This window comes from Heterodontus francisci, chromosome 11 (genome assembly GCF_036365525.1).
Source record: "Heterodontus francisci isolate sHetFra1 chromosome 11, sHetFra1.hap1, whole genome shotgun sequence".
Lineage (NCBI taxonomy): Eukaryota > Metazoa > Chordata > Chondrichthyes > Heterodontiformes > Heterodontidae > Heterodontus > Heterodontus francisci.
Window position 1 is genome coordinate 97,881,262 of NC_090381.1, and position 18,785 is coordinate 97,900,046.

Consider the following 18,785-nt stretch of genomic DNA (forward strand, 5'->3'; position numbering starts at 1 on the left):
CGAATAGACTGTTATATTTATTATCTTTGCTTTCCAGCATGATCCTTGAGTATTGTGCAGTTTTGGAAATGGAGGATGCGGTCTGATAGCACTTGATATGATCCAGCCAGATCTGGTGATGGATGGTTAAATCAGTTACAAGGTAGGCATGCTCAAATCTGCACCCCTTGGACTTCAAGGAGAGAGCCAAGATTTTGCTCGGGACATGGGCAACAAAGTTGAACATGAGGAAGTGTTTAAGCAAGTCGTCAGCTGCAATGGAACTGTGGAGATTGGAAGGTAAAAGCTAAGCAGATTTGATTAGAAAGTACAGTCCACAGTACAAATTCAGCCAGTTTGACTCAAACCATGTTTACACCATTGTAAAAAAAAATCTTTTTAAATATTCTTTGTCCAAATGGATTAGGCTAACCTACGCTATGTATTGTTTTATATCATCTAGCCAATAACTCCCACTTTAAACGGGCGTAAATTAATCACCAAAACGTCAGTGTGTCCTGGCAGCCTCCAAAAAGCAGTCAAGCTACTTCAAGCAGCAGCTGACTCAAGAGCAATAAAAATAGAGGTGTGGGTGAAAGTTATTTCCCACCTTCTCCTGACAAGAAAATGGTACAGAATGTACAGAACGATTTAAAGAAGTGAGCTCACTTACTCTCCACTCCAGTTGTCTTTGAGTTTCTTCAAAGGACTCTGAACAGCACCAACAATTAGTGACATAAACATCATCAATTTTCTCCTCTCAAGGGGCAACTCTTTGGAGAGCCAAGTTGATGATTACATGTTAATTTTTAAAATTCAAAATACAATGAATGCCTACAATGAATGTACTTTCCCGATTCCCCATCTGCGACCCACCACCAAAACAACTGAATTTAAAAGCTACCTAAAAAAAACAGATCTACTGTAGCTGCTCAATTTATAGAAACTAGCCAGGGTCCAGTTTGCACCTGGGATGAAGTTTAACAATTTCAAGTTCACCATTGCATTTTTAAGCAAACAAACAATTCAACAGAACAAGCATCCACACTATGGGCTGGATTCTGTGTTGCTGCAGCTGTACTTGGCAGCCCGCACGCGCGCGTTTCACTCCACGGAGCCCCCGTGATCGTATATGCGGTGGCTCATTAACATGTCCGGGGCAGACCGCACTCCCCCCGCCGATGATGTGGAGGGGGCAGGCCAGCCGTCCCTGGCAACGGCATCCGGCACCGCTGCACAGGCGCCGGTGCCATTTTTAAAGGGTTCCCAGTCCTTCAGTTACAGTTAAAGTTTTAAAGTGACAGGATTTCCAATAAATTAAAACAAAGCTTCATTCACATTTCCCTCTCCCACCACCCCCCCCCAATGAATAATCAGTTTATTATTTGTCCTCTGCCCCCCAAAAATGTTAATTTTCTATCACGACCTTTCCCCACCGAAACATCTTTCCTTTAATCTTAAACCCCTTCCCACCAGCCCCTCAACCAATCGTGTTTGTTTTTGCTGCTCCCCCCATCAATGAGAAACCTACCTCCTCCCCGCTCCCCGCAGGTGGTGCACCTCGTTTCCCCAGATGGGGATTCAAAGGCGCCGACAAAGATCCCGGCGGCACTTCAGGAGCCGACGGGAGAGTCATTATTGCGGGTAAGTAAATTAATTTTAATATTTAATAACAGGCTTGTCGCCGAGCGGCCGGGGGAAGGGAGGGGGGGGCGCCATGAGACCTTGCCGCCGCCAAGATCGGGACGGACCCTGCCGGCATTGAGGTCCGTGGCGGACCTCATCCGGGGCAATCTTCACGCCACCCCCCCACCACAGATCCCGATGTCGAGGCCCCTATAAAATTCAGCGCTATCAAACACTTTATATAAATTGGGTATTCACTGCAAACTAAAAGTATAACATTGGAATGGCCTCTAATATTTGGAGTTGCTGTTAGGTTTCATACTTCTTTGCTGGACAGACAACAGAAATCATGCTTCGATTGATGTTTTATAAATAGCACCATCCACATTACAAACCCACCAACTGCTTTTCCAATTGCCTCATCTTCTCAGTAGGTACTTACTGATATTTACACCAATCCCTTAGGATCAACTAACTTCAAGCTTCTAAAAGGTAGATTTGGCCGTCTACCCAACATGCAGATTTAAAAGCAATTGCCTTAAGTTTTCAAAATGATATATTTATAAGCTGTTTCTTCTTTCTTTCTTTTGGGCCTCCTTATCTCGAGAGACAATGGATACGCGCCTGGAGGTGGTCAGTGGTTTGTGAAGCAGCGCCTGGAGTGGCTATAAAGGCCAATTCTGGAGTGACAGGCTCTTCCACAGGTGCTGCAGAGAAATTTGTTTGTCGGGGCTGTTGCAGTTGGCTCTCCCCTTGCGCCTCTGTCTTTTTTCCTGCCAACTACTAAGTCTCTTCGACTCGCCACAATTTATAAGCTGTACTCACCCCAAAATAACAGTCTACCTCAATCAAACGTTTCTCCGATTTCTCAGTTTCAAAAACATTTCTGTTTGCTGTATGTAAGCTACAGTAACAGTTATGTGCATTATTTTTAACTATTATTTCCCACCCTAGCTCCCCAGGTTTGATACAACTGAATCGCTTGCTAAGCTGCTTCAGAGGGCAGTTAAGAGCCAACCATGTTAGCCTGGAGTCAGAAAGGGTAAGAAAAGCAGGTCTCCTTCACTAAAAAACATTAATGACGAAGCTAGATTTTTAAGACAACCTGACAGTTTTATGGTCATTTATAAATACAAGTCTTTCTTTTCTGGTTATAACTTTTTATTTTCAGATTTTAAAAAAAACTCAGTTCAAATTTTACAAACTGTCATGGTGGCATCTGAACCCATGGCAAGAGGGGAATTCTCCCAGCACCTTGGAGACGGGTTTGGAGGCTGAGGCAGGAGAGGTGGGGGAAGGAAAATGGCAAAAAGAAAATGCGTTGAACCAGCTCCCCGACATGTTCCCCCCTCCTTGCGCTTTTACCGGAGGCAACTTGAGTGGTGACGGTAACCCATCCATCAGCAGCGGGAAGCCAATTAAGATAATTATGGAGACAATTAGTGAGCATTTTTGGAAGGGTATAGGATTTTGCCGGCAGTGCACTTGACCCCTACCGTGTCTGCAGTTCGTCTACTCACAGAAGGCGAGATATTAAAGATATCAAGGGATATGGGGATAGTGAGGTAGATCAGTCGTAATCTGGCTGAATGGTGGAGCAGGGGGAGGCGGCGGCATAATGGTAATGTCACTAGACTTGTAATCCGCAGCCCAGGCTAATGCTCTGGGGACATGGGTTCAAATCCCCAACATGGCAGATGGTGAAATTTGAATTCAATTAATATATCTGGAATTAAAAACCCGTCTAATGGTGACCATGAAACCATTGTCGATTGTTGTGAAAACCCATCTGCTTCACTAGGGAAGAAAATCTGCTGTCCTTACCTGGTCTGGCCTACATGTGACTCCGGCACTACAGCAATGTGGTTGGCATGTGGTTGGCTCTGAAAATGCCCTCTGAAATGGTCTAGCAAGCCACTCAGCTCAAGGGCAATTAGAGATGGGCAATAAATGCCAGCTTGGCCAGTGATGCCCATATCCCACAAAAACGAATTAAAAAAACGGCTTGAATGGCCAAATGGCCTACTCCTGCTCCAATTTCCTATGTTCCTATGAGAACAGACTGGGAGGTCAGAACGCCATGAGATTCATATACAATGGTCACTTTAAAGCACAAAATTGGCAATTATCAGGACATTCGCAAGCAATTGTTTGCTCGTCACCTGCTGAAGGATCCATTGGTTAGTGCTGGGCGTGAGGAATTCGCTGCCAGTCCCATCAGCAGCATGGCACCTTCATCTTGTGCCACCCTCTCCTTCTCCATTCACCGCAGCAGCACACAGCATTCACAGTGGGTATGCTAGCCGCTCTTCACTTCGGGCGCTCTGATTGGTCCTCCCCTTTTTAATTGGCCTCCACTGGGAAGATCATGCCCAATGTCCAGCCATGCACACGTTGGGCTTGTGACACGAAAGTGAAAATTCAGTCCCTATTCCTCGTATTGTTAGTGCAGTAACATAACCACTCCACAACTATATCCAATCATCATATAGAGCTGTACGCCATTTTTACAAGAGATAAATGCTTTGTGCACAGAGCATGAGCGGTATTTATAGGGTCAGGAGACATTACTAACCTAATTTATCCTGCTCTCATTTTGGCTTCTGTCGATGTAAACTAGTTAACAAACACACCCACATAAATCAGCCAGCGCCAAAACTGAGATTGATAGATTTTTGTTGCACAAGGGTATTATGGATTAAGGAACTAAGGTGGGTAGATGGAGTTAAGATACAGATCAGCTATGATATAAGTGAATGGTGGAACAAGCACGAGGGGTTGAATGGCATTCTCCTGTTCCTAGCTGTGAGAAAATGGTCTATCTTCCACCCAGCTCTTTTGGTTCAGTGTAGCAATAATCCTTTAATTATGCCATCGGTCTTGTCCAATCCCTTTGTTCATTTGTGCGCAACTCCCTTTGGCATTGTAGTCAAACTTTGCATCCAATACAAATACAAAATGGACATTTTTCATTTTTTTCCAATGAATTTAAATAATCTGCCAAAATTATTGTGCAAAAAGGCATCATTTTTGCTCCATGCTTATTCTTGTTGTTGAAGGAAATACTGGAGCACTGAAAAAAAGATTCACTTATGTTGCTTAATAATAAACACACTGCTGGAAATTGTTTTGCTGTATATCAAATATTAAAATTTGTTTTAGCCCAAGTTGGGAGTAATTTTAATTATTTTTGCCCAGTCCTGCCATTATCTTTGTTCTACTATTGGAAAAAATCCTTGCACAGGTATAATCTTAACAGTAGCAAAACACTGCAGATGCTGCAAAATCAGCAGAGTATTTCCAGTATTTTCTGGATTTTATTAACGACTTGGATGAGGAAGTCGAAGGGTGGGTCAGTAAATTTGCAGATGATACAAAGGTTGGTGGAGTTGTGGATACCGAGGAGGGCTATTGCCGTCTGCAAAGGGACTTGGATAGGTTGCAGTGCTGGGCTGAAAAGTGGCAGATGGAGTTTAACCCTGAAAAGTGTGAGGTCGTCCATTTTGGAAGGACAAACATGAATGCAAAATACTGGGTTAACGGTAGGGTTCTTGGGCATGTGGAGGAGCAGAGAGACCTTGGGGTCTATGTGCATAGATCATTGAAAGTTGCAACTCAAGTGGATAGGGCTGTGAAGAAGGCATATGGGGTGTTAGCGTTCATTAGCAGAGGGATTGAATTTAAGAGCCGTGAGGTGATGATGCAGCTGTACAGGACCTTGGTAAGGCCTCATTTGGAGTACTGTGTGCAGTTCTGGTCGCCTCATTTTAGGAAGGATGTGGAAGCCTTGGAGAGGGTGCAGAGGAGATTTACCAGGATGTTGCCTGGAATGGAGAATAAGTCTTACGAGGAAAGGCTGAACATTCTAGGCCTCTTCTCATTAGAACGGAGAAGGATGAGGGGTGACATGATAGAGGTTTATAAGATGATCAGGGGAATAGATAGGGTAGACAGTCAGAAACTTTTTCCCCGGGTGGAGCAAAGCGTTACAAGGGGTCATAAATTTAAGGTGAAGGGTGGGAGATATAAGGGGGATGTCAGGGGAAGGTTCTTTACCCAGAGAGTGGTCGAGGCATGGAATGCCTTGCCCGGGGAAGTTGTTGAGTCAGAAACTTTAGGGACTTTCAAAAGGCTTTTGGATAGGTATATGGATAAAGGAGAATGATGGGGTATAGATTAAATTGTCCTTGACAGAGGACAAAGGATCGGCACAACATTGTGGGCCGAAGGGCCTGTTCTGTGCTGTATGTTCTATGTTCTATATATGTTCTATAATCTTCTTGAAGTTGTTTTGCCAAATTATTTCTCAAATTTATTTTTTAATTTGCATATTGCTGTGCTTTGATTCCTGTTCAGCAAAATAAAACAATACAACCAATCAAACACAATACTCACATCCAGTGTTGACATATCCAACAAATCTTCATCACAAACTGTACAGCCAGTTTCAGAAGTCCAGGCATCAGGTACATAGTTACCAAGATAGTTCAGCAGATGCTAAGTAAGACAATTGAATAAAGAAATTGAAATACAAACATCAATATACTAAAACAGCTTTAAAAAAATCAATATACCAGAACAGAAGGAAACATTCAAGGTATTCATTATGTAAATTAAATTCCAGGTTATATGTAAAACACCAGTGTGCTTACTAAATGAGAACTTTGGCACCAAAATCTTTTGATTCTGCATTGTATACACAAATAATGACTTTATAATTAGTATTTATATCCAAGCAAAACCCATTAATCCCTATTTAGATGATTTAGTTGGCCCCAAGGGCGAAGCCAAACTTGGTACATGTGGCAGTATTTATCTTCAGTGCTGGCTGTACGACCGTTTTTGGCAACATGCCTGCATTTGATCTGGGGGAAGAGGAGGAGAAGGAATAAACTGGAGTTCCAGTTGCTGACCGCTACCCAGCCATTGCTGCCTTTGTGTGGATGCCAGGGAAAGAGAGGTTCAGCTTGGTAGTTGCACAGGCCCCTCTTCCCCACTGTTGAATAGCCTGTCAACATTTATTATCTGAGCTTACACTTGGAGAATGGACACTGGTGAGAAGAACTAGAGGCTGCTACCACTTGTGGAACTAAAAGCTAGTGTGTTTACAAGACAATAAAAAGAGAAAACTAAAAAGATAAAAGACTTCTTAAAAAAGAACTAGGTTATATGGTTATTGACATTAGATGTAGTGTTAGAACTTTAAGACTTATATATCCTGTAAACAGACCACTGTCTGGAATTTCCGAGGTGGGAAGGGGGGATTAGAATTAAGATTCCAGTCAGAACTCCCAGATAAACAGCATAATGGCTAAAAATGGCAATTTATGTTCATTTGCTGGAGGTTCTGCTGAAGCCACAACAGGAGGTCGAGGGAACCCTGTGAAAATTCAGAGCCCGGGTGAGTAAGCACACAAGAGTTTAAGTCAAAAAACTGAAAAGCAAACGACCCTAAATAGCAATACAGAATATTACAAAAATCAATACAAACACCGGAAGCTGTGCAGCAATCCCTGGATTATAGAACTCCACCTCCAATCAGTCAAACAGGACACAAATTATTCTGCCAGAATGATAAGGCATGAGGCAGAGTCTGATAATGAACTGGTGGGGTGCAGCCTTGCATCTGCTATTCTCCAATGTTAGGCATGCAATAATGGTTTGCTCCCCGTGATGTGGAAAAGGGAATAAAGAGACACAGAAGTGGATGACCAGTTCATTTCATTATTCTCCTACACTTCCTCAGGGGTCTGAGTACCATTGGCAGCACTTTGGCAACAGATTGTCCATCCTTTCCTGCTTGCCCGCAGAGTAGCTTGCAAAAAGAAAGTACAGGAAGATATAAGAATAAAGGCCTCTTATATGGATAGTTGAAATAAAAACAAGAAATGCTGGAAATACTCAGCAGGGCCGGCAGCATCTGTGGAGAGGGAAGCAGAGTTAACGTTTCAGGTCAGTGACCCTTCGTCAGAACTTCTGGATATTTAACAGTGTAACTCTCATACTTTGGTCTGTCTATTGCCGTGGATTAGTACAGGTAATGTGTCGAATATTATATTCCTGGTTCTGACTCTTGCAGGTTCAAAGTGCAACTCTACTTCATCTGTAAAGAAAGGAGATGAAAATAAGTCTTATGACAAAAACTCCAGTTTTACTGCAAGTCACGTATATTTTCAATATATAATCATGTTGTGACGGTTAAATAACCATGAAATTTTCTGGAACATAGGAATAGTAGTAGCCATTCCGGCCCTTGATTCTGTCCTTCTCTGGATTATCATCATAAAATCTTACAATACAGCAGGAGGCCATTCAGCCCATTCTGCCTATGCCGGTTCTCTGAAAGAACTAGCAATTAGTCCCACTCACTTGCTCTTCTAGCCATTGCCCTTCAACTATTTCCTTTTTATGTAGCAACCAACTCCAGATCATAACAACTTTTCCAGGCTTTTGGATTACTAGTCCAGTAACATAACCACGACCACATATCATTCAAGTATTGTCATAAAAACCCATCTGGCTTACAAATGGAATTAAAGTGCTCGACAATACCAGCACTTTAAAAACCCTGGTGGTATTACATTCAAAGAATTGGCAACAAGTCAAGAATTATTTCAGATGTATTACACAGCAACCCATGACTCATTAGAATCCTATTTTCTGAAGACAGTTAGAGACCCTTTTGATGTGTGTCAGCAGTTTTATTTTATTAACCTCTTTACAAATCAGTGGGGCTGTTTATTTTGCAATAATTGTATAACTATGTGTTTTATCATACTGGTTATGTAGGGCTGACTTTTCCCAGCCCTTTGGAAATGGTTGGGAGATGGAGGGCTGCGAAGATGGTGGGGAAAGCGTCGGGAAGGTGCCCGCGTCTTCCCGCCAGGGCATAACGTCAGCGACAGGAACCTCAGTGGGGCGGCCGCCCAACTGGGCAGCCAGTTGAGGCAATTAATTGCTCAATTAAGGCCACCTCCCACCCCCACTGGCATTTTACTGGCATCATGAAAGGCCGCTGCCATAAGGGAGACCACTAGGCAAACCAAGATAAAATGCTGCCCCAGGGCCCCGCTGCCCGCTGGAGTGGGGTTGGCGCCTGCTTTCGGCCCCGGCGGTGGGATTTCGGCAAAATTCAGCCCATAGTGTTTAATTTTGTTGCCCCCAGAATTTTACTTCGGCCATTACAAACCTAATATTCTTTTAACAGTACACTATCCCACATGCAGCAGGAAGAACAGCACAAAACCAAATCTCCCAAGACTGACAAAAATCACAAGATTTCAGGAAATCACATGGATTGGCAAGCCTAACAATTTTTAAGTGAAAAGCCAAAGGAAAAGCAGAACATGAAGAATTTTGCAAATAGTGTTAGTGACACAAAAAGTACTGCATTTCACTGATGTTAACTTATACTTCAATGAGTGAGGCATCCCTTTTAAATGTATGATTAGATTATTACAAACTGCATTTGTCAAATGTTTCTATTGGACAATGTCCTCTATTTTTAAATTCATTCATGGGATATGAGCATTACTGATAATGCCAGCATTTGTTTTCCATTCCTAATTGCCCTTGAGAAGGTGGTGGGAGCCAGTTTCTTGAATCGCTTCAGTCCACGTGGTGTAGGAACACCCACAATGCTGTTCCAGGAATTTGACCCAGAGACAGTGAATATAGTTCCAAGTCAAAGAACAAAGAACAGTACAGCACAGGAACAGGCCATTCAGCCCTCCAAGCCTGCGCCGATCTTGACGCCTGCCTAAACTAAAACCTTCTGCACTTCCGGGGTCTGTATCCCTCTATTCCCATCCTATTCACGTATTTGTCAAGATGCCTCTTACACGTCTCTATGGTACCTGCTTCCACCACCTCCCCCGGCAACAAGTTCCAGGCACTCACCACCCTCTGTGTCAAGAACTTGCCTCGCACATCCCCTCTAAACTTTAACCCTCTCACCTTAAACCTATGTCCCCTAGTAACTGACTCTTCCACCCTGGGAAAAAGCTTTTGACTATCCACTCTGTCCATGCCGCTTATAACTTTGTAAACCTCTATCATGTCGCCTCTCCACCTCCGTCGTTCCAGTGAAAACAATCTGAGTTTATCCAACCTCTCCTCATAGCTAATGCCCTCCAGACCAGGCAACATCTTGGTAAACCTCTTCTGTACCCTCTCCAAAGCCTCCACGTCCTTCTGGTAGTGTGGCGACCAGAATATTCAAAGTGTTTCCTAACTAAAGTTCTGTACAGCGGCAGCATGACTTGCCTATTTTTATACTGTATGCCCTGACCGATGAAGGCAAGCATGCCGTATGCCTTCTTGACTACCTTATCCACCTGCGTTGCCACTTTCAATGACCTGTGGACCTGTACGCCCAGATCTCTCTGCCCATCAATACTCCTAAGGGGTTTTGCCATTTACTGTATACTTCCCACCTGCAATAGACCTTCCAAAGTGCATTACCTCACATTTGTCCGAATTAAATTCCATCTGCCATTTCTCCGCCCATGTCTCCAACCGATCTATATCCTGCTGTATCCTCTGACAATCCTCATCACTGTCCACAACTCCACCAACCTTTGTGTCATCCACAAACTTACTAATCAGACCAGCTACATTTTCCTCCAAATCATTTATATATACTACAAACAGCAAAGGTCCCAGCACTGATCCCTGCGGAACACCACTAGTCATATCCCTCCATTCAAAAAAGCACACTTCCACTGCTACCCTCTGTCTTCTATGATCGAGCCAGTTCTGTATCCATCTTGCCAGCTCCCCTCTGATCCCATGTGACTTCACCTTTTGTATCAGTTTACCATGAGGGACCTTGTCAAAGGCTTTACTGAAGTCCATATAGATAACATCCACTGCCCTTCCTTCATGAATCATCTTTGTCACTTCCTCAAAAAACTCAATCAAATTAGTGAGACACGACCTCCTCTTCACAAAACCATGCTGCCTCTCGCTAATAAGTCCATTTGTTTCCAAATGGGAGTAAATCCAGTCCCGAAGAATCCTCTCTAATAATTTCCCTACCACTGACGTAAGGCTCACCTGCCTATAATTTCCTGGATTATCCTTACTACCCTTCTTAAACAAAGGAACAACATTGACTATTCTCCAGTCCTCTGGGACCTCAACTGTAGCCAATGAGGATGCAAAGATTTCTGTCACGGCCCCAGCAATTTCTTCCCTTGCCTCCCTCAGTATTCTGGGGTAGATCCCATCAGGCCCTGGGGACTTATCTACCTTAATGCTTTGCAAGACACCCAACACCTCCTCCTTTTTGATAATGAGATGACTGAGACTATCTACACTCCCTTCCCTAGGCTCATCATCCACCAAGTCCTTCTCCTTGGTGAATACTGATGCAAAGTACTCATTTAGTACCTCGCCCATTTCCTTGATGCCGCGACCTCTACCAACTAGAAGGACACGGGCAGAAAGTGCATGGGAACACCACCACCTGCAAGTTCCTCTTCAAGTCACACACCATCCTGCCTTGGAACTATATCGCCATTCCTTCACTGTAGCTGGCTCAAAAATCCTGGAACTCCCTTCCTAACAGCACTGTGGGTATAGCTATCTCACATGGACGGCAGTGGTTCAAGAAGGCAGCTCACCACCACCTTCTCCAGGGCAATTAGGGATGGGCAATAAATGCTGGCCTAGCCAGAGATGCCCACATCCCATGAATGAATAAAGAAACTCGGTCAAATGCTGCCTTGATGTCAAGGGCAGTCATTCTCATCTCACCTCTTGAATTTAGCTCTTCTGTCTATGTTTTTAACCAAGGCTGTAATGAAGTCTGGAGCCAAGAGGCCCTGGTGGAACCCAAATTGAGCATCAGTGAGCAGGTTATTGTTGGCAAGTGCTGCTTGATAGTGGTGTCAATGACACTTTCCATCATTTGGCTGATAATTGAGAATAGACTGATAGGACATTAATTGGCTGGATTGGATTTCTCCTGCTTTTTTTGGACAGGCCATACCTGATTAGTTTCTAAGACATACACATTTTAAAACGTTCATATTTAAATTATTCAGTTAGCAAGAATGATTTAACAAAGGTCAGACAGACAATGGGTTTAGGATTTTCTATTTTTTTTCACCCCGTCCCTCCCTCATATGTGACATCTAACCAACCAGTGCAGTTTAACACTTAACGTAAATAAATGACAATGTAAAATATATGCTAATATTACCCAACAACCAGCTCTTGAATGTAATGGTTTTTTGTCCCTGTTTATAGTCTCCAACTGACAGCAGAGTGAAGGTATACCTTTTTTACCATGAGACGCTACTCAAATTAGCTCAGGTCTAGAGTAGAAATTGAGCCCAGGATTACAGAAATAATCCTGGGACAAATTTGGTCAGAAGTCTAAGTTAAAAAGAACCAAGCAAAAAAGCCATCAACAAGTTGAAAAGATCCTTACAGTGACAATCAAAAAGGAAATGTACGCATGGTCACACATTGCCAATTTTTAAAGCAAAAAGCAGCTTAAGTAAAACAAGCTACATGTCACTTTAGTAACTTCTCCTGACTACTGACAACATGAAATGTGCTCCTAAGGTTAATGTGGTAAATATAAATCAGCAGAGAAACTTAATAGGAATATACTGGCTGATCAATACTAGCAGCTCATAAACATGCAATATTGATACATGTAAGCAAAAGATTGGAGCTTACCTACAGCCCCATTCAAGTTTTGGAAAATGTTGCTTTTATGATCCAAAGTAATGTTGAGAGAAAGCTAGAAGAATATAGAGAAGGAAATGAATCCCAAAAGAACTTCATGCATCTTAGCAATTCTGACAAGTTATTACAAATGCTTTTCAGTATCTATAAAAACACCTAGGAGCCACCAACTATCATCAGCACTAAGCAATTAGGCTTTTGTATCCTCAAGATCATTTCATCATCGCCTCATAATTTACTCACTCGCTTTAATGGATCCACATAAATTTTGGTATAGAATAGCTGATCATCATCATTATCTTGCAATTGCCAATTCTCTACAATGCGATTTATGGAAGAAGCATATCCAATGATACCTGAAAAAAGTATAAGGATTGTAGTAGAAAGTCATCCACAAAAATACAACAGTCGCAAAATAAAAAGATTTCAACAGTTAACTAAGAGGGGAATCTATAGCTTTGTTTGAAAAGGTCACAATTGGTGAAAAATGAGAGAATGCCATTTTATTCTGATAAATGAACCACTATCAAAATTGTATGCTCTGAAGCTGCACATTTAAAAACCTTGCGAAATGTCAATATTGTGGTTTCATATAGTTATGCCACTATTCCCAGCTAGAATGGAGATTATTGGGTAAATCCCACATTAATTATGCCTGGATACTGCACTGCTTTTATGCACATAATGCGTATGTAACTATCCTTCACTCTCTGCATTTTGCTGGAAAAGTTATCCTGCTTTTATCGGGAGATATTGCTGCAGTTTCAGACATGAATTCGGTTTGCTTTATTGTGTAGAAACTCTTTTAAAATAGACACTGTAGACTGTTTGCTGTAGTGTGCTGTTTAAGCAGAACTCTGCTTGCTGAGTAAATAGACTTTGCTTGCTGTAAGATACACTGCTGGCTGTGACTCCTGCTGTAAGTCCCTCCCTGTCTCCACCTCACTGGGTGATACAGCGGTGTAATTAGACACTGCAGTTTTGTTAGTGGATTACAGCTCCCTCATGGTTTAGTAGGTAAATGTAATATGCAGTACAGTTACTCAGTTATGCAGACCACAAGATGTCAGGTTCAATCCTCAGTGTCTGCTAGGTTAGGTGATCTCAGCCAAGGTAATATTTGGGACACTACAACTGAATTTGAATGTCAACTTTTTTTTTAGATAGCAGCACTTTTGTCTTCATGTCAGACAGTTGTTGATTCAAATAAAAACAAGAAATGCTGGAAACACTCAGCAGGTCTGGCAGCATCTGTGGAGAGAGAAGCAGAGTTAACGTTTCAGGTCTGTGACCTGAAAAAGGGTCACTGACCTGAAACGTTAACTCTGCTTCGCTCTCCACAGATGCTGCCAGACCTGCTGAGTATATCCAGCATTTCTTGTTTTTATTTCAGATTTCCAGCATCTGCAGTATTTTGCTTTTATTTTAGTTGTTGATTCAAACTTTACTCCAGGAAATCAGCATATTAACTATGCATACTCTCTTTACCGCAATCAGGGGTTAGGAGTAATTCAAATGATATATAGCTGTTATGATACACTAACATTAGAAACAAACACACTCAACACACACATATCTATTACAGATCAACAAATTACACAGTGGCTGCAGAGTTTTTGTCCTTATCTGCCATACTATAACAATTAGCTTTATTGCTGCAGACATAGCATGCTGTCAGCTGTCTGCCACATTTACAGAGGCAAATTGTAAATTTTCCTGTCTGAGTGGAAAAATCAAGGATACTGCTTTTCAAATGCCTCATTGTTTCTATTTATGTTGGACAAACCTTGATCAAGATATCAAGAATGTTAGATTAATAAACGCCAACATTTTGCCACTTTGTACTAACTGAATCAAAGCGCAGCACCACTGCTAATCAAAACAATCTAGCAACTGGCATTTGTTAAATATAACGAGGTTGTATCAGACTGCGCCCAGAGATGCCTAGGGCCATGGGATTTAAATAATAATTTTTTTTTTTAAACTGCTGACATCACCATAGAATCTGGAATGTCTGCAACCACTTTTCTGAAAGTTTTGTGCGGGGTAGGGAGTGAAAGCTCGCACTAAAGGCAGCCTTCTTAGGAATTGTGCCAAAGATCTGAGATATAGTAGACATGTGGTTGTGCAAAATCATTCTGAAGGAACAGGAAGGATTCATAGGACCTAGCATGGTAATAGTAACACCAGTAATGCAGTGAGCACGGTTTATAATCTCCTGGGTTTTCTTTGGCTTTATTTAGAATTAAAAGTCTGTTTCTTAGGTCTGCATCCTCTTTTGCTGGCCAGTCTTCAGATATCACTGTATAGATACAAAGTCACTCTGTATTCTCCATTTAGCATTTTGCTCTTCCCAGTAGCCACAAAGTTCTCAGTCTGGTGTGGAATTATTTCAAGTGCACACTGCAGACTACAGTGCAAAGTGTACATTAAATATGGGTACCTTTCTAATAATAGCTAGGAATAGAAATACATGCATCAATACAAAAAACACTGCAGGAGACTAAAAATTATTGGACGGATCCCATATTCCTTTAGTTGTGCCTATTTGAAATAATGAGTGACATAATTTACAAGGCACGATTAAGTTGTGCAGATCGGAGCAGGAAATTATAAAGGAACACAGACTAAATATATAATAACTTAGTAGTCATGATACTGGACAAACAATACAGAGAACTGGAGTTCAAATCCCACCACGGTACTAAATTGAGTTTTAAAACAAAAGGAAACATCAAGCTGGTATCAGTAAAAGTAACCTTGAAGCAGTCTATTGTTGTAAAAATCCAACTGATTCATCGATTGCCCGTTTGGGAATGAGATGTTCCATCCAGACTACGTGCGAGTTAGACCCACACCAACGCAGCTCACTCGACAAATACAGGCAGCAGCCGTTCAAGAAAACAACCTAATAACACCTACTCAGGGAAACTAGGGATAGGCAACAGATGCCATCCTTGCCAACAATGCAAGAAACTAATAATTAACAAAACTATTGAACTTCATCTGCCATAGCTTTTACAATTTGGGGAAATGTCAGTTCATTGACTTTAGATCACAGATAGACAAATCACATTTATTTTTTAATTTCAACAGACTAGGAGTTGTGGAAGAGTAAAGGGATTTAAATGCTGATGTGAACAAATAATTAAAACCAGTGTATAGGTAGAAAAAGTAAACAAAGGACGAATTAAATATTGGCCTTCATCTCAAGAGGGTTGGACCACAAAGAAATGAAATGATGCTTCAGTTGTGTAAAGCTTAGGACAGATTCTATCTGGAGTACTGCATTCATTTTTGGGAACCAATCCTCAGGAAGGTTATACTGGCCTTGGTAGTATAGCACAAATTCACCAAAATGATACCAGGGAGCTTAAGGGTTAAATTATGAGGAAAGGTTGTTGCTGAAGGCCCACAGTGCCTCATAGATGCCCAGTCTGGAGCTGCTAGATCTCAATCTAACCCATTTAGCACAGTGATAGTGCCACATAACAGTACGAAGACGGGACTTAGTCTTCACAAGGACTGTGCGATGATCACTCCTACCAATACTGCCCTGGATAGATGCATCTGCAACAGGTAGAATGGTGGGTTATTTCCTTGTGTTGGTTCTTTCACCACCTGCTGCAGACCTAGTCTGGCAGATATGTCCTTCAGGACTCGACCAGCTTGGTCAGTAGTGGTGCTAATGAGCCAGTCCTAATGATGGACATTGAAGACCCCCATCCATAGTACATTCTGTGCTTTTGCTATCCTCAGTGCTTCTTTCAGGTGGTGCTTAACAGAGGAGTACTGATTCATCAGTTGAGGGAGTATGGTAGGTGGTAATCAATGGGAGGTTTCCTTGCTCATGTTTAATCTGATGTCATGTGACTTCATGGGGTCCAGAGTTAATGTTGAGGACTCTGAGGGCCACTCCCTCCTGACTGTATACCACTGTGCTGCCACCTCTGATGGGTCTGTCCTGTCAGTGAGACAGTACATACCCAGGGATAGTGTTAGAGGAATCTTGGATATTGGCTAAAAGGTATGTGACTGTGAATGTAACTATGACAGGCGTTGTTTGACAAGTCTGTGTGACAGAAACTACAATAGCAACTGCTACAGTAATAGAATAGTAAGGGCCTAGATTCTGCATTAGTAATGATGGCGAAACTGTCAGCGTCTGTTGTCAATATTCCTCTGAAACTAACAACAATTTCTAGAATTCACACATGCACAGTTAAAGGCAGCAATCTGGGTTTTTAAACGGCGTACTCAGTTTATAATTACTGCTGAAAACCTCTTTGACCCTGAAAAACGTAATCAATATTTGTAGAATGTCAAATTTCTCAACTGGGACAAAAAAGTTCCACATATTTTTAAAATAGCTTTTTTTTTTATAAAGCTGTTTATGTATGATATGTCAGCTTCTACATTAATCCCATGTGTATGTCCCAATTGTTTATTTAACTTTATAGAATAACATTACAAAGTGAAGGATAATCAGTGCACTTTACTTCCTGGTTTGCTGTCTGTGAGATTACTTCCACTTGATTAGCTGCTAACCCTGCTTAATTTTATCATTGCTGCTGGATGCCAGGAGATCCCCTTGACTTGTTGCCAGATTCAAACTAACGTCAGGAAAGGATCCCCTACAGAGATCGCTAGATCTTTGTGAGCAGCTTACTTTGAAGTCAGCGGCAAAGTGTCTTCCCTTCAGAAAACCAACTAAAGTTCACATCATTCATAATTTAACTTCAAAACAGGTATTAGCAGAAGCACGGTCAGCTGCTTTGTCCCAGATATTTTTATTTTGGAGGTGGAGGGAGAAGGAAGGAGCTAGTGGAAAAGAAGGGGTGTGTGAGATAATTTTTATTCTTCACTCTTTACCTCTCTATTTAGATCTCAGTAAGCCGTGCATCTCTCAGTGTGCATGGATGTGACTTGCTCCCAGGCGTAAACCATTGTTTCTCTTTAACCAGCCAATAGGAATCATTCATGGCATCAGTTTGCCAATGACTTTCATTCTTGGAGCAGCAACATTGCAATCAGGAGTCAACAGCATTTGGGAGGTTGGGGGTAGAGGGCAGAGAAAGAGAAGAACAACTAAAAGCTGGGTGTCGCAGTTCCTCTACTTTCTCACTAAAAAATGCACACTGATATTTTTTAATTAAATATCATTTGTACATTTTACCATATGATATCATCTTGCCCAAACTGTCACCATTTTCATATCATTGCAAAGCCACAGTATTCAGTCAGATGTGGCCTCGGTTACTAGCCTTGCCTTCTAGAACTCATACTAATCCATTTGAAACAGTACAGTTGCTTGTCGCCACTGAAATGCTCCAAGATGGGGAAGTATTTTTTCCCAAATGTCTTGCAGTTAGCTGGTAGTATTCTTTTTGTATAGTCTGAGGTTGGCCACTTCAGTCCTTACAAAATCTGAAATAACAACATTTTTCTCACTTTACAGAAACTCTTACCTCCTGAATTCAGGAATCTCTTTCCACTGCGAACATTCGGATACTTGTCTGCAAGCCTGTTATCTGGCCAGATAAGCCCTTCGGCAGCAAATACCACCTTGTGATTGAACTGCTGGAACTTGCTGAGTAGTTCTTCAGGACCACTGGCAAAGAGAACATCATAACTGGAAAACAAAATGAAAGGAACATTCTGGAGTGTATACATATGTGGGTTTTATGTCTTCCCCATTTTCCATTACTGTCACTAATAAACAGGGCTCAGTAACAGCCATGTATCTCTGTTCAGCATTGTATTCCCAAATAATAAGCATAAAGACTGAAATACTCAAACATTTTTCTGCATATTTGTTTAATTAATAAATGAGAAAATAAACACGAGTTAAAGCTCAGATACATGTGATAGGGAGGAAAGATAATTTACAGCTCTTCAGAGATGTCTAATTGACAATTATTCAGGGAGGTAGAATTTTGTGATGTTCATGCCTTCTTTGAAGTGGCAAACTAAAGGTCACCGTAAAATGTCCAATGAATCAAGGATACTTTGAGTACTAATGACTGCTCGTTCAGTTTGCAGGCATTTAAAAACATCTCAATCTTATCAATTAACATACAATGCCTAAAAAGATCACTGGAACATCATATTTATAGTCTTATCACATCATATTCTTATAATTTCAGACTTCTATGACGATGCTTCTTTCTTCACCCAGAGACGTAGAACTGTTTTGGGCACTCGCTGCTGCACATCTCCCATCAAAGATAAAGGGAAAAGGAGGTGTGCTCTGTGGATCAGGACTGTTCCAGTTAGTTCCTTTGTACGCTCACAAAGGGGAACATTTTATTTTTGGGGAGAACAAAATGATGGCCCATTTGCAGCTCGATTCTCACTCTTCATGTAGTTCCTAATCTCTGGATTAAAGCCAGAATCCAGAGCAGCAAATGTGCTTGAAGGCCTTCCTCACAAACTAGACACAAAATCATGTTGTCTGATCTTGCATCCCAATTGCTATC

The 18,785-nt window shown here is 41.7% G+C and overlaps 1 protein-coding gene across 2 annotated transcripts in view; it reads right to left on the minus strand.

The window, feature by feature from the left end:
• The window catches only part of plod2 (procollagen-lysine, 2-oxoglutarate 5-dioxygenase 2), a 182,280-nt gene that overhangs the window by 62,822 nt on the left and 100,673 nt on the right, over positions 1 to 18,785 (minus strand). For both annotated transcript variants that reach the window (XM_068042599.1, XM_068042598.1), the window contains exons 4-8: positions 17,775 to 17,938; positions 12,550 to 12,662; positions 12,298 to 12,361; positions 7,611 to 7,708; positions 6,001 to 6,102 (exon numbers count right to left, since the gene is read on the minus strand). In XM_068042599.1, coding sequence (XP_067898700.1) covers positions 6,001 to 6,102; positions 7,611 to 7,708; positions 12,298 to 12,361; positions 12,550 to 12,662; positions 17,775 to 17,938 — 541 coding nt within the window. The remainder of the gene's footprint in view (positions 1 to 6,000; positions 6,103 to 7,610; positions 7,709 to 12,297; positions 12,362 to 12,549; positions 12,663 to 17,774; positions 17,939 to 18,785) is intronic.